This window comes from Pseudorasbora parva, chromosome 9 (assembly GCF_024679245.1).
Source record: "Pseudorasbora parva isolate DD20220531a chromosome 9, ASM2467924v1, whole genome shotgun sequence".
NCBI classification, from domain to species: domain Eukaryota; kingdom Metazoa; phylum Chordata; class Actinopteri; order Cypriniformes; family Gobionidae; genus Pseudorasbora; species Pseudorasbora parva.
The window spans coordinates 9,025,431-9,038,862 of record NC_090180.1 but is presented as its reverse complement, the minus strand read 5'-3'; the positions used below and the strand labels follow the sequence as shown (position 1 = coordinate 9,038,862).

Sequence of the window (13,432 nt, the reverse complement as noted above, 5' to 3'; positions counted from 1 at the left end):
TCAAGAAAGCAGTACTTGACCAGCACTTGAGTGTACTCCTGACATGGAGCGTGCTTCAAATGCACCAAATGATTTAGCTATGACTATGAGAATATAAATGGAGAGTATGTTTCAGATCTTTAGCATGCTTCTGGACACTCATGATGGAGAGGAGATAAGTTTCATTGCGTTGGTGTGAAGTGGCTGAAAGAAAGCTGCCAGTGTGGGCTCAGTTCAGACTTCACACGAGTGCTCTCTGTGTGTGTACAGCGCGCCATCAGGGAGAGCAGGGAGGCTGAAAAGGCGTCCTCTGTGTGCTCGGCGCACACTCCACCAGGCCTGACCTTGGCTCCAGGCAGCTCTCGGACTCAAACTGAACGCTTCATTAAAGTACAGCGTACTGACTCCCCTAGGCCCACATGTGTTCCCCGTGCTCCATTGTAGAAAAAAGAAGGGATGAATAATGTATTTCACATTAAAGGATGGAGCCTTTCTCTTCCTCTGCATAGTCATGTGCTGGACACTCACGAGTATAGGTCGCTCGTATCATACATGCTTCCTGTTTCCAGTCTGCCACACCAGTACAAAGAAAAAGTATTCTGGCAGTACTAGAGTACCACGTCATGGCAGGAGTATTAAATAAATAATGCATAAAATCTTCCTTCATGTGAAATTGGTAATAGCATAGTACCTGATTAGCTTTTTCATGTACCGTGATGCTTCAAAGTACTCCAAAGAATTCCTTGGTTCTTTTTTTATACGTGTCTGTGTGGTGATACATTTATGGTGATACACTTTCTGGGGTGATACCGCAGCTCATGCAGTTCTCATGTCAAATGGCGACTGTATCTCATCTTTTGACGGTTTTGGCATTACCACTTCTGGTAAGCTTTATAGCAAGCCTGGAGTAATAAACCCTCCTCAGCACTATTTGATATTTTTTCCACCGCTAGTTGCCTAATTTTCCTTCGCCATGGCTTACAAATAGAGAAAATTGTATAATTTATTACAACTTTCACAGACATTATTTATTTATTGGCTCAAGATGTTCAAGATCCCCACACACAGTTGGATTGAGCGCAAAATCCGTTTCCTTTACGTCAGCAGGAATAATCCGAAGAAGCCACGGTTCTCTGTGTCTGTCTGCTGATTGACTATTTCTCTTTATTATGATGATCCCAGTACATTTGTGTCAGCTGTGTTTGTGTAAATACATATGTGGGTGGGTGTACACAGAACAGACCTTGATATCTTGGACTAGTTAAGTAAAGATGGCTAAACACACAACTTGCATCGACTGCAAACCCACCCACGTGCACTTTTTCATATACTGCATATACCCCGACTGGCAAACACCCACTCATTCGACTTTGCTCTGACTGACAAGCTGATTGTGTTTATCATCATAGACTAATTTGTTCTACAAGGATTTGTTCTGCTAGCAAGGTCAATATCTAGGGCCACTCACATAGGGTCCCTGTTGTGCAGCACTTGTACACGTACACACACGCTTCCAGTAAGAACTCCTCTGTTCTCACCAGTTAAATCTTTTGAAGTCAGCTGGAGTCTAGCTGTTACTGGAAAAACTGCTTCTGAAAACCCTTTACCCCGCCTGATATGCTGTTGCCTTGTGCGTTTTTGTGTTAATTGCGTTCCCCAGTTTTGCCTCACCAAGTATTCTTTAAATTATCTCACACTTTTGAAACTGTAGCTTTTCAAACAAACTATTCATGATTTTAAACTAGTCATTCTCTACTTTGCACTACTTGAAAAAGTAGTTGACTGCAAGCAACTAGTGGTAAGTGACTAACTGCTGTCAGGCTATGGTTTTGAAAACCGTTTGCTATTAACAGTCAAGCTTTTAGTGGCACATTTTGTATTTATTTACATATTTACAAATGTTTAAGTAGTTGCTCACTAGAGCTTAGAGAAACTGACTACATCATTTGCAGAAATTGCAGTGCTTCATGTACATGGACGGGTGCTAAAGAATTATTTTAGTGCGATTTTGTTTGTTTTGATTAACTGATTGGTGGAAGATTTCTCTTACATAGTTAGCTGTGTTAAAATGAACCTAAGAGTAGGTAATATCTAGTGCAACAGTTTATATATAGACATATTTCAATCAGACTTGGACTAGAACATCCAAAAGAATTGATCCACTGATTTCTCGCAGCTTTACTGAATGAGTAGGGACAATTTTTACACTTTGCATGTGTAACATCTTTCATTCATTCCTCTTTTCATTCCTATTCTCTTTTTATGAAAAATGTTTCAGTTAAGCAATTCTGGAATGTTCCTTCAGGATATGACATAGTAGTGACTAGCAATGTTGTTGTGAACAGGCTTTGGCAGCTAATGAAGAATGAACTGTAGAATTCATTACAGTCCATCCTGTGATTTATGGGGGGGTGTAAAGATGACTTTACCAGGTTTTGCTAGACCTCCGCTACTGTGAGCAGAGAGAGACCGCATTGGAAAAGTCAACAACACAATTTGGATTTGAACATATCTGTTCCAGTGAATCTAAAAATGGCTAAAGAGGGATTTGGCCTGGTTTACTTTAGACTAACTAGTGGATGCTTTTATTTTTTTTTTTACCATATATTTATTAAATTTTCAGTTTGCATATACATCAGATTACACAATGAATAACAATCACATAAAACGCAGCAAACATTTTCTCCCTTTTGTCCCTCCCATCACCCCATCCCCACACAGAAAAACATAAATAACTAAAAATTGTATATATAAATTAATACAAATAAAATAAATAACTAAAATAAAATAAAACCCCGGGGGTTACTTAAGTCAGGTAGAGATCATCATTTCACACCTCAATGCAGAAAATCTTGATGCTACCCTACTCCCTCAAAGCTTCTTCTTGTAACAGGTTACCAACAATAACATTGTGCCTTAAGAAGTTAGTAAAAGGTCTCCATACATCTTCAAAAGCATCTTGTTTGTTTTTGACAATGTGCGTTATTTTTTCTAATGCCATATTTGATGACATTTCTTTAATCCACATTCCAATTCTTGGCTCATTGATATTTTTCCAATTAAGAGCAATTATACGTTTAGCTTGTAAAATACACATATCTATGAATCGGGCCTCTTTGCTCCTTAAGGTGGGGCTGATGGGATATATACCAAGTATAAACAGTTTAGGATCCAATGGCAGTTTTTTTGATAGAATTTCCTCTATCATTTCAGTAATACCCTGCCAAAAGGGTTTCACTTTCACACATTCCCATATACAGTGATACAGTGTACCTCTTTCCTCATTACACTTTATGCAGGTATCAGGGATGTTATCATTAAATTTGTGCAACTTCACAGGAGTTATATATGTACGCATCAGCCATTTGAACTGTATGAGTTTCAAGCTACTGTTGACTGTCTGCATCTGAGCCTTCTTACATGCCTCGCTCCAATCTTCACGAGATATTTCGTCATCTATATCTTCTTTCCATAATCTTAGCTTGGATTCTGAGGATTCATCGGACCCAGACACAAGCAAATCATACAAAGATGAAATTAAACCTTTATCATAACAATGTCCTGTAACTACTGCCTCTAATGGGGAAATGACAGGGATATCTAATGAATGGTTTTGAGAGGAGGATATAAAGCTTCTAAGCTGAAGATATTTGAAAAAATGGGTATTTGGTATATCATATTTGGTTGATATTGCTGCAAAGGACATAAAAACTTCATCTTTACTGTACATATCTTGCACTTTCCTTAGCCCCTTTTCAGCCCACATCCGAAATCCAGCATCACACTTCCCTGGTTTAAAACGAACATTACCCCAAATAGGACTAAAACGTGACCAGGAGGGATTTAAATTTAAAAATTTACATGAATTAAACCAAATATTGATCATGTTCAATACAATAGGGTTATCTGTATTTTTTCTCAGGTATTTGTGGTCTGCTGAATACAGGTACAATTGCAATGGTAATCTTGGTGTAATAGAACAGGATTCTAAATCCATCCATGCAGGAGGGCTTTCAGATGAAAAGTAAAACATAATTGTTCGCAGCTGAGCTGCCCAATAATACCATTGGATGTTTGGACATTTAAGGCCTCCCCTGTCAAATGGTAGATATAGTAAAGATAGACGTAGCCTGGGACGTTTATTTTGCCAAATAAAGTTGGTAAACAATTTCTTAATTCTAATAAACAAGTATGATGGGGGGGGTAAGGGGATATTCTGGAACAAGTAGAGAAATTTAGGGAGTATATTCATTTTTAGAATATTTATCCTGCCAATCATTGAGATGGGTAAAGATGTCCAACGTTCTACTAGTGAGGTAGTAGCTTCCAGTGTGGGGTCATAATTTATCTGAGCAATCTTATTCACCTCAGGGACAATTTTTATACCCAGATATGTGAAATTATCTGTTGATTTGAAGGTAGAAGCATAACTCTGGCTATTTTCCCTTTCTGATTCGTTAAGTAACATTATAGATGATTTTGAATGGTTAACTTTATATCCAGATATTTTCCCAAACGTTTCAATTAGCTCTAGAAGTGCAGGGACAGAGCTGCTCAGGTTTTTCAGGAACAAAATTACATCATCAGCAAATAATGCTATTTTATGTTCCAAGTGATCTTCTCGGATTCCATAAATGTTACTATGCATCCTCACCGCTATAGCAAAAGGTTCTATTGCAAGGATAAATAATAGAGGTGATAGAGGACTTCCTTGCGGACAACTCCTAGAAATGTTAAATGGTTTAGAGGCCGTATTATTGGTCAAAACTTCAGCAGTGAGCCCAGTACAAAGCAATCTAACCCATTTACAAAATGTATCCCCAAAGCCAAAGCGGGTAAAAACCTCAAATAGGTAGCACCATTCAACGCGGTCAAAGGCCTTCTCTGCATCAAGAGAGAGTAAGGCCGTGTCTTTCGCCCCTCTTTGACTATGTAAAATATTGAGTACTCTTCTGACATTATGGAAGCCCTGCCTACCTTTAATAAATCCATTTTGGTCCTCTCCCACCACCCGGGGAAGCAAGCCCTCCAATCTTCTAGCAAGAACTTTGCTTAGTATTTTTGTATCTGAGTTTAAAAGGCTGATTGGACGCATGTTTTCACATTTTGTGTTTGGTTTTCCCGGTTTTGGAAGTAAAGTTATTAGGGCATTCCTCATGGATGTGGGGAGAAGACCACTACTGAAAGACTCCTGGAACATCTCCAAAAGGGGTGAAATCAATTTAGACTGAAATTTTTTATAAATATCTATAGGTATACCATCTGGGCCGGCTGCTTTTCCAGCCTGCATACAACTAATTGCATCCGCAATTTCTTCTTTTGTTAATTCTCTATCTAAATCTCTGCTTTCATTTTCTGAAATTCTAGGAATATTAAGGCTGTTTAGGAATTGAGTCTGCTTATCGAGACTAAAAGTACCCTCAGAACTGTACAGTTTCTCATAGAATACCCTAAAGGCCTCATTAATTTCTGTAGGGTCTACTATAGTTCTACCATTTGAAACTTCAATGCAGTTAATAGACCTTTCTGTTTGTTGTTGTTTAATGCGCCATGCTAATAGTTTCCCAGGTTTTTCCCCCTGGTCGTAGTATGATTGTTTAAGTCTCATCAAATTAATTGCTACTTTGTTAGCTGACAATTCATTATACTTTGATCTAAGCAGGAGTAATTGTGTATGTGCATCTACAGAGTTAGGTTTGTTATTGTAGAGATCTGTTTCAAGTTTTTTTATTTTCTCATCTAATTTTTTTATTTCCAATTGTGCGCTCTTTTTTTTTGAGCTGGTAAAGCTAATTATTTGACCCCTTATAAAGGCCTTAAATGCCTCCCATCGTATGCTAGCAGAAGTTTGAGAAGTATTACATTCCAAATACATGTCAATTTGTTTGTCCAAAAAATCTATAAATGTGGGGTCTGTAAGCCATCCGGGTTGAAGGCGCCATTTTGGGGGATTACTCACAAGTTTATTATCAGTATAAAGAAGTGATACAGCTGCATGGTCAGATATTACTATACTACTATACTGACATTCATTAATTTTTGAAACAAGTTGTGCTGAAACCAAAAAATAGTCTATACGCGAGTGAGTTTTATAAGTGCTAGAATAACATGAGTATTCTACTGCATTGGGTTTACTCTGTCTCCATATATCCAATAGATTTAATTCTTTAATAAAATGGTTTATTGTCTTCCTCGATCTAATGTGAGTTTTATCTAAGCCTGATGATCTATCTCTTACTGGATCCAGCGTACAATTGAAGTCGCCAGCTATTATGTATTGCCCAGGAAGATTTGAGACAGTCAAAAACAAATTATTATAGAATTTGGGGTCATCTTCATTTGGGCCATACACATTTATCAAATTTATATTTTCAAATAATAGCATACCCTGAATTATGATATATCTACCAGCAGGGTCCTTAATTACATTTTGGATTTGTAGCGGAACAGATTTATGAATTAATATCATTACTCCTCTAGCATGGGTGGTATAGGGAGCAGACAACACCTGACCCTGCCATCTTCTCCTTATTTTAGAAATATTCTCACTCATTTGATGCGTTTCTTGCAAAAAAATAATTTTTGATTGCAAGAATTTTATCCTGTTCATCACTAGTTTAATCTTTGTAGTTGTATTTAAGCCCCTACAGTTCCAAGAGGTAAATTTCACCTTCAGAGTACTAGACATGAGTTATATAATAATGTAAAATACATTGAAGACCCCCAACCCACCCCAGAAAAAAAAAAAAAAAAAAAAAAAAAAAAAAAAAAAAAAAAGAAAAAACAACACACACAAAAAACCCGCACACCTTATACCAACCGCTTATGTCCGAGACGGGTCCACGCGATCCGAAGAACCGCCTGTCTCTCGTTTTTAGCTATTCCCTTCTCTCTAGCTCCCTCCCTCTACTATTACCGAATACTAACCAACCAGTAATCTTTAAATATTGTAAAGAACTTTGCAATATTTGTAAACATAACCATTAAAGGATTATTTGTATTTGAAGGAATAAGCACTTAACAAATGCGTGCCGAAGGATAATCACAGATAACGAATAAATCAAATAGTACAACTATTTGGGCATGTAAAGTGCAAAATGGATTGAACGTCCATTGTGAGTGTCATTTAAAGTGTCAAATAGCTATAATAATGGCCAATTCTCATTCGTCCGTGTTTAAGTGTTACCATTAAGATCAATGCCGTCAAGTATTTTCCTGGTGAAGATAGCCTCTTAGCGTCTTCCAACTCGCCATGATCATTCAGAGAGACTGGACGAATTTGTCTACTTCAGCCGGAGTTTGGAAAGTGTAAGATCTCTCTTCATGTGTCAACAGGAGCCGTGCAGGAAAGATGATTCTGTGCTTATGAATTCCCTTATCTCGCAACTTCCTACGCACGTCATCGTAGTCGCGCTGCATCTTGTGTATACCAGCGGAGAGGTCTGGATGAAAACGGACTTGTTCGTTGTTGTAAAGAACATTCCCTTTGATTCTGGCTGCCTTTAATACGCGTTCCTTGTCTTTGAAGTTTAAGAACTTCATAATTACTGTCCTCGGGCGAGTGGTGCGCGAGTCGTTGTTAGTCAGAGTGCCGATTCTGTGAGCCCGCTCAATTACCAATGACTCCCGCGATTCCATTCCTAGAACCTCTGGTATCCACTTCTCCAGGAATGAAGCCGTGTCCAGACCCTCTGCTTTCTCTGGTAGACCCACCAGTCTCACGTTGTTCCGTCGGCTTCTGCATTCCAAATCGTCCACTTTATTTGAAAGAGCTTTAACGGTGCTTTCCAATGTGCTCACTTTGGATATTAGCCCATTAACGTTGTCTTCAGCATCAGAAATACGTTGTTCCGCGTGCGCTATGCGCCCTGTGCATTCCTGTATCTCCTTTCTTACCTCCGTAATTGCTGTTTGCACACCGTCAATTTTCTTATAAAGACCGCTTTTCAAGGACATTATTGCTTTCATGATGTCCTGGTTGTTATTTTCGCCCGAAGTTATTTCGCCATCTCCTTCGTCAGGGCCTTCTTCCACAGTCGCCATGGCGTCGCTAATTTCTTCCCCATCTGAGTTTTCGTCTTCATTTCGTGCTTTTTTCTTGTCTTTTTTGCCACCTTTGCGTGACATTTTAACTCCCCGTTCTCTTGTTTACTAATTGCTTTCCTTTAAGTACGATTCTGGTTGGTATTGTAGGATTAATCACATGCTGTCGGCAGAGCTAAAAAGTTGCGACCTCTTAGCACCTCGCCATAACCGGAAGTCGATGCTTTTATTTAAGTTTAAACAGCTGACTTGGTTTTCAAAATGTCTGTACAGTATATTTGAAAACATCTTTATCTTTATAATTCCATTAAGCTAGCTGTTAAAATTATACATTTCCCCATCCATTTCTTCTCTATCAATCGTAACAGTTTCGTGGTGTAAACGGAACAATCTAGTGAGTGTTTCTATACAAATAAAATTAATGTTTATTCAAAGTCTCACAGTGGGGCTGGAGTTTGTTGCAACCATTCAGACCGCTGCGTGACTTGGTGATCCCATCAGTCATACAATCAAAGTGAGCAAGGGATCTGGAGAAGGAGTGTGTAGTAAATCAGGCCTGATGAGAGGCACTCAGAGCGACGGGAGTTTCCATGCTGCTTGAGTCCTTTCCAGTCCTCCATAACGCTCTGTCTGGACTGCTCTAGTTCCATTACCCACAGCCCTCAGTGCCGTGCCAAGTAGGGTGGCCTTTATTGGCCTGTTTGCTTTGTTTATTTGTATGTTCTATTCCATGCTGGTTGGTGTCTAGTAGGCAGGCTGTTTGCCAATGTGGATGAAGTGATATCTATTTATAATAATTTTCAGCTATGCATAGTTGGGTGCATATCAGCAGGCCCTGGCAGAATCTGCAAATTTTGAGATTTAAACGTGGAGGAATATGTTCAATGGAATTTAGAATGCTGCACTCTAAAGGCATAGATCAGGTCAGCCAAAATATTTAAATGAACAATATAGAACTCACATAACTGAATGAATAACATGCATTCCAGTTCTGTGGAAATGCTAGCCTGACAAGCCAGACCCACATCAAGTTGTTGGGTCTGGGAACTCACCGTTGGCAGGGCTTTAGCCTATCCCGAGAGGCGGGATAAACGGTTGTCTTTCAAACTCCCTCTGCACGCAATAGGATAGCGCTTCAACCAATCAGAGCAACGAAGGAGGTGAAGTGGAGCTAGTTGATAGATATAACTTTCATCATGTCTGGTCAGCAAAACTCATCTTCCTCAACTCATTTTGAACACATCTTCCTTTCTTATGATTGACTTTAGTGCTGTTCTTTTCTTAAAGAAAAGCTTAACAAGTCTTCCAGAGTCGTGGCCAAAGCCGATTCGAAAGACCGCTGTTCTCCAGCTTCTGGTTGAGCCCGCCCATCGACTCTATACATGTGATTGGCCTGATCAGAGTTTGGTTTTTCCAGCTCGCAATCCAGCGGAGAGTTGCTAGACTACCCTGGCTGCAAATTAGATTTGGCTGCTTTTACGGTGCGTCTAGATTTCTTGGCTATGGAAATACAGAAGTTCTACAGAACTTTCTTCAGAAGTTTGGGCCTGTTGATCAGATGCCAAACTTATAAACATTTCTGCTTTGTTTTAATCAAAAGCAACATAACAGACCAAGACAACAGTTATTCATAAATTAATTGTGGTAACCATGTCAACATATCAAGAAGACAGTACATTTTTCTTATTAACACTTATAATATGATTCTTTGTTTTGCCAGTGTTTGTAAAGTAGGAATGTTTAGCATAAAAAGAGAAGCTAAATTAGAATTTTTAACCATTTGTTTCTTCTTTATACACAGGGCCTGCAGAGGTCCCGATGATGTCACCCAATGGATCGATCCCACCAATCCATGTGCCTCCTGGCTACATCTCCCAGGTGAGTGCAAAATGATTAAATAACATCATTGATTCATTTTATAAACTCAGCTTGGCCTGGGACAGGGAAAATGTATAACAATATATTTGTTTTTTTCCCACCACATTTATTTTTACTCTTCCCTTAGTATATAAAAAGAAGGAAGCAAGAAAACCATAATAGACTCGCAATGGAAGCCAGGAATAACATGTCACATGTCAGTAGACATGAGCTAGAATATTCGTTTTACACTTACACATTTAAATGACACTACACATTATAAATTAGTAGAGTTGTTACTTGAGAATGCACTTGGAAGTATGCTTGTGTGACTGCTTCCATCTTTTGGAGAAAAAATAAGAAAAAGCATTCAATAATACCTTCCATCCTCCTACCTCTGTAAGTGAGACCTGTGATCTGTCCAGGGCTCTTCCATCTCTATTATGATCTATTAGGCATTATACAAGAATCTGTCGTCATTCCAAACTGCATGGTGATTCCTATCTGGCAGATGAGAGGAGTAATCAATATGTAGCAAGTGCTGATCTTGAATGAGCTCTCCAAACCGTAATTCTTATCTCGCTCATGATCAGCCAGACATGAAAGCGGACCCCTGACCAGTAGCTGTTGGAGAGATATAATCAGCATGACAACAGCTCTGGGCCTGGAGCCTAGTGGTTACATTACATCTTCATTTAGAGTTAAACAGACCTCACCTCAACATCTACCCACAAGCTGACAACAGGCATTTTCTGACTTTGTGCTGATGTTAGAAAGGACTATTAAGAATATTTGATTTGAACAGATGTTTTTGTGACTTTAATATAGTGTTTCCATTGATGGTGCCATGCACTTATTACAAGGAGATTATTCCTCAAGGGCACAACGGTAATTGCTTGTGGCATTCTTAACCACTCATGTCAAAGATGCAAATGCCAGCTAGAATGTCATGGAGGGCCAAGCAGAGAGTAAATGTTAAAATGTCATGAAGGGCCAAACATAGTACAGTGCCTTGCGAAAGTATTTTTGCGACCTTTTGCCACATTTCAGGCTTCAAACATAATGATATGGAACTGTAATTTTTTGTGAAGAATCAACAACAAATGGGACACAATCATGAAGTGGATCATGAATTTTTGCAGAAAACTCCTCCTTGCAGAACAGCTCGAGCTCAGTGAGGTTGGATGGAGAGCGTTTGTGAACAGCAGTTTTCAGTTCTTTCCACAGATTCTCGATTGGATTCAGGTCTGGACTTTGACTTGGCCATTCTAACACCTGGATATGTTTATTTTTGAACCATTCCATTGTAGATTTTGCTTTATGTTTTGGATCATTGTCTTGTTGGAAAACAAATCTCTGTCCCAGTCTCAGGTCTTTTGCAGACTCCATCTGGTTTTCTTCCAGAATGGTCCTGTATTTGGCTCCATCCATCTTCCCATCAATTTTAACCAACTTCCCTGTCCCTGCTGAAGAAAAGCAGGCCCAAACCATGATGCTGCCACCAACAACAACGTTTTGCATTGTTGCCAAAAAGTTAAATTATGGTTTCATCTGACAAGAGCACCTTCTTCCACATGTTTGGTGTGTCTCCCAGGTGGCTTGTGGCAAACTTTAAACAACACTTTTTATGGATATCTTTAAGAAATGGCTTTCTTCTTGCCACTCTTCCATAAAAGCCAGATTTGTGCAGTATACGACAGATTGTTGTCCTATGGACAGAGTCTCCCACCTCAGCTGTAGATCTCTGCAGTTCATCCAGAGTGATCATGGGCCTCTTGGCTGCATCTCTGATCAGTCTTCTCTTTGTATGAGCTAAAAGTTTAGAGGGACGGCCAGGTCTCGGTAGATTTGCAGTGGTATGATACTCCTTCCATTTCAATATTACCGCTTGCACAGTGCTCCTTGGGATGTTTAAAGCTTGGGAAATCGTTTTGTATCCAAATCTGGCTTTAAACTTCTCCACAACAGTATCTCAGATCTGCCTGGTGTGTTCCTTGTTCTTCATGATGCTCTCTGCGCTTTAAACAGACCTCTGAGACTATCACAGTGCAGGTGCATTTATACGGAGACTTGATTACACACAGGTGGATTCTATTTATCATCATTAGTCATTTAGGTCAACATTGGATCATTCAGAGATCATCACTGAACTTCTGGAGAGAGTTTGCTGCACTGAAAGTATAATTTTGCACACCCAATTTTTCAGTTTTTGATTTGTTAAAAAAGTTTGAAATATCCAATACATTTCGTTCCACTTCATGATGGTGTTCCACTTTTTGTTGATTCTTCACAAAAAAATTACAGTTTCATATGATTATGTTTGAAGCCTGAAATGTGGCAAAAAGTCGCAAAGTTCAAGGGGGGCGAATACTTTCGCAAGGCATTTGTAAATAAAAGTTAAAATGTCATGGAGAGCCAAACAAAGTTGGGGAGATGTTTCCCACCTGACCTTGTAACCAATTATTACGGGTTGTTATCTGGTGATACTGTTTACAGGAAACACAAACAGATTAGGCTTCTTTGTTTACGTAATGTGGGTTGCCTAAATTTATGTACTCTGTACTCTGAGTAGGAAAACAGAAAAGCGTCACGCAGCTATTTTCTATTTGAGGGGGTGCCAGTTTCAATCCTGGCTCACTTAGTCGGCTAGGTGAGATAAGACGAGGCCAAAAGGGGAAAAATAACAGTAAACACATTATCAGAAAGAGGGACTATTACCAGGGCACATTAATTTTTAAGAATGATGTGCACGGATAAATCATTTATAACAAATATCTCATAAAACAAGAATTGCTGGTTGGTTTTTATTATTTTTTACTTGACTTAAAAAAAATCATGCCCTTTTAGTTTTAATGGGCATGACTCTTCACCCCTCCTGTGGCAGTTGAAGGAATCTGCTAATTGTCCAAAGGTCATTGTATCTGTGTTTAATTTAGACCAGTGCCAACTAGGAGCGGGAAACGCAGTCAGAGCTGTGGGCATCTAATGAGAGGAGACCAGAAACAAGACAGACTTTTAATCGCAGCTTTTCTTTTTCAGACTAATTCATCCTTATTGTTTCAGTACAGCTCTCCAACCTGAGTCCCAGTTGAGGTCACCTCTGTTGAGTAACATGAAATCATAACAACCTCTGATATTTAGCAGTCATATTGTCGCCCTTGACCTTGCAGCATCTGGTATTGTGTGTCATTGTGTTCTCCATAATTTAGTTTCTAGCACTGCAGTGGGGCTGAACAGTTGTTTTGTAAGGACTTATAATGGGAATGAGGACATTTGTGAAATACAAGGGGACATTTTTGTAGCTAGAAAATTGACACCATCGCCTTTAAAATATAGGTCATAGACCATTTGGAGACCCAGAAGATGTAATTATAATCAACTTATTTTCTTTCTGCTCGTTTCCAAAGCAACGTCTCATTTTCATTTAATTTAACTTATTGGACTGAAATAGAAACTTAAAAATGTAATTAGAAGATAAAAATTAAAATGAAGATTTTAACGAATCCAAAATATTAATTTAAAAACTAAAATAGTATGTCAATGTTTCTAAAAC

At 38.9% G+C, this 13,432-nt stretch overlaps 1 protein-coding gene across 3 annotated transcripts in view; it reads left to right on the top strand.

Annotated features, from left to right (window-relative positions):
* Positions 1-13,432, top strand: part of fndc3ba (fibronectin type III domain containing 3Ba) — a 151,973-nt gene that overhangs the window by 82,768 nt on the left and 55,773 nt on the right. For all 3 annotated transcript variants that reach the window (XM_067453745.1, XM_067453747.1, XM_067453748.1), the window contains one exon: positions 9,824-9,900. In XM_067453745.1, the coding sequence (XP_067309846.1) occupies positions 9,824-9,900 (77 nt within the window). The remainder of the gene's footprint in view (positions 1-9,823; positions 9,901-13,432) is intronic.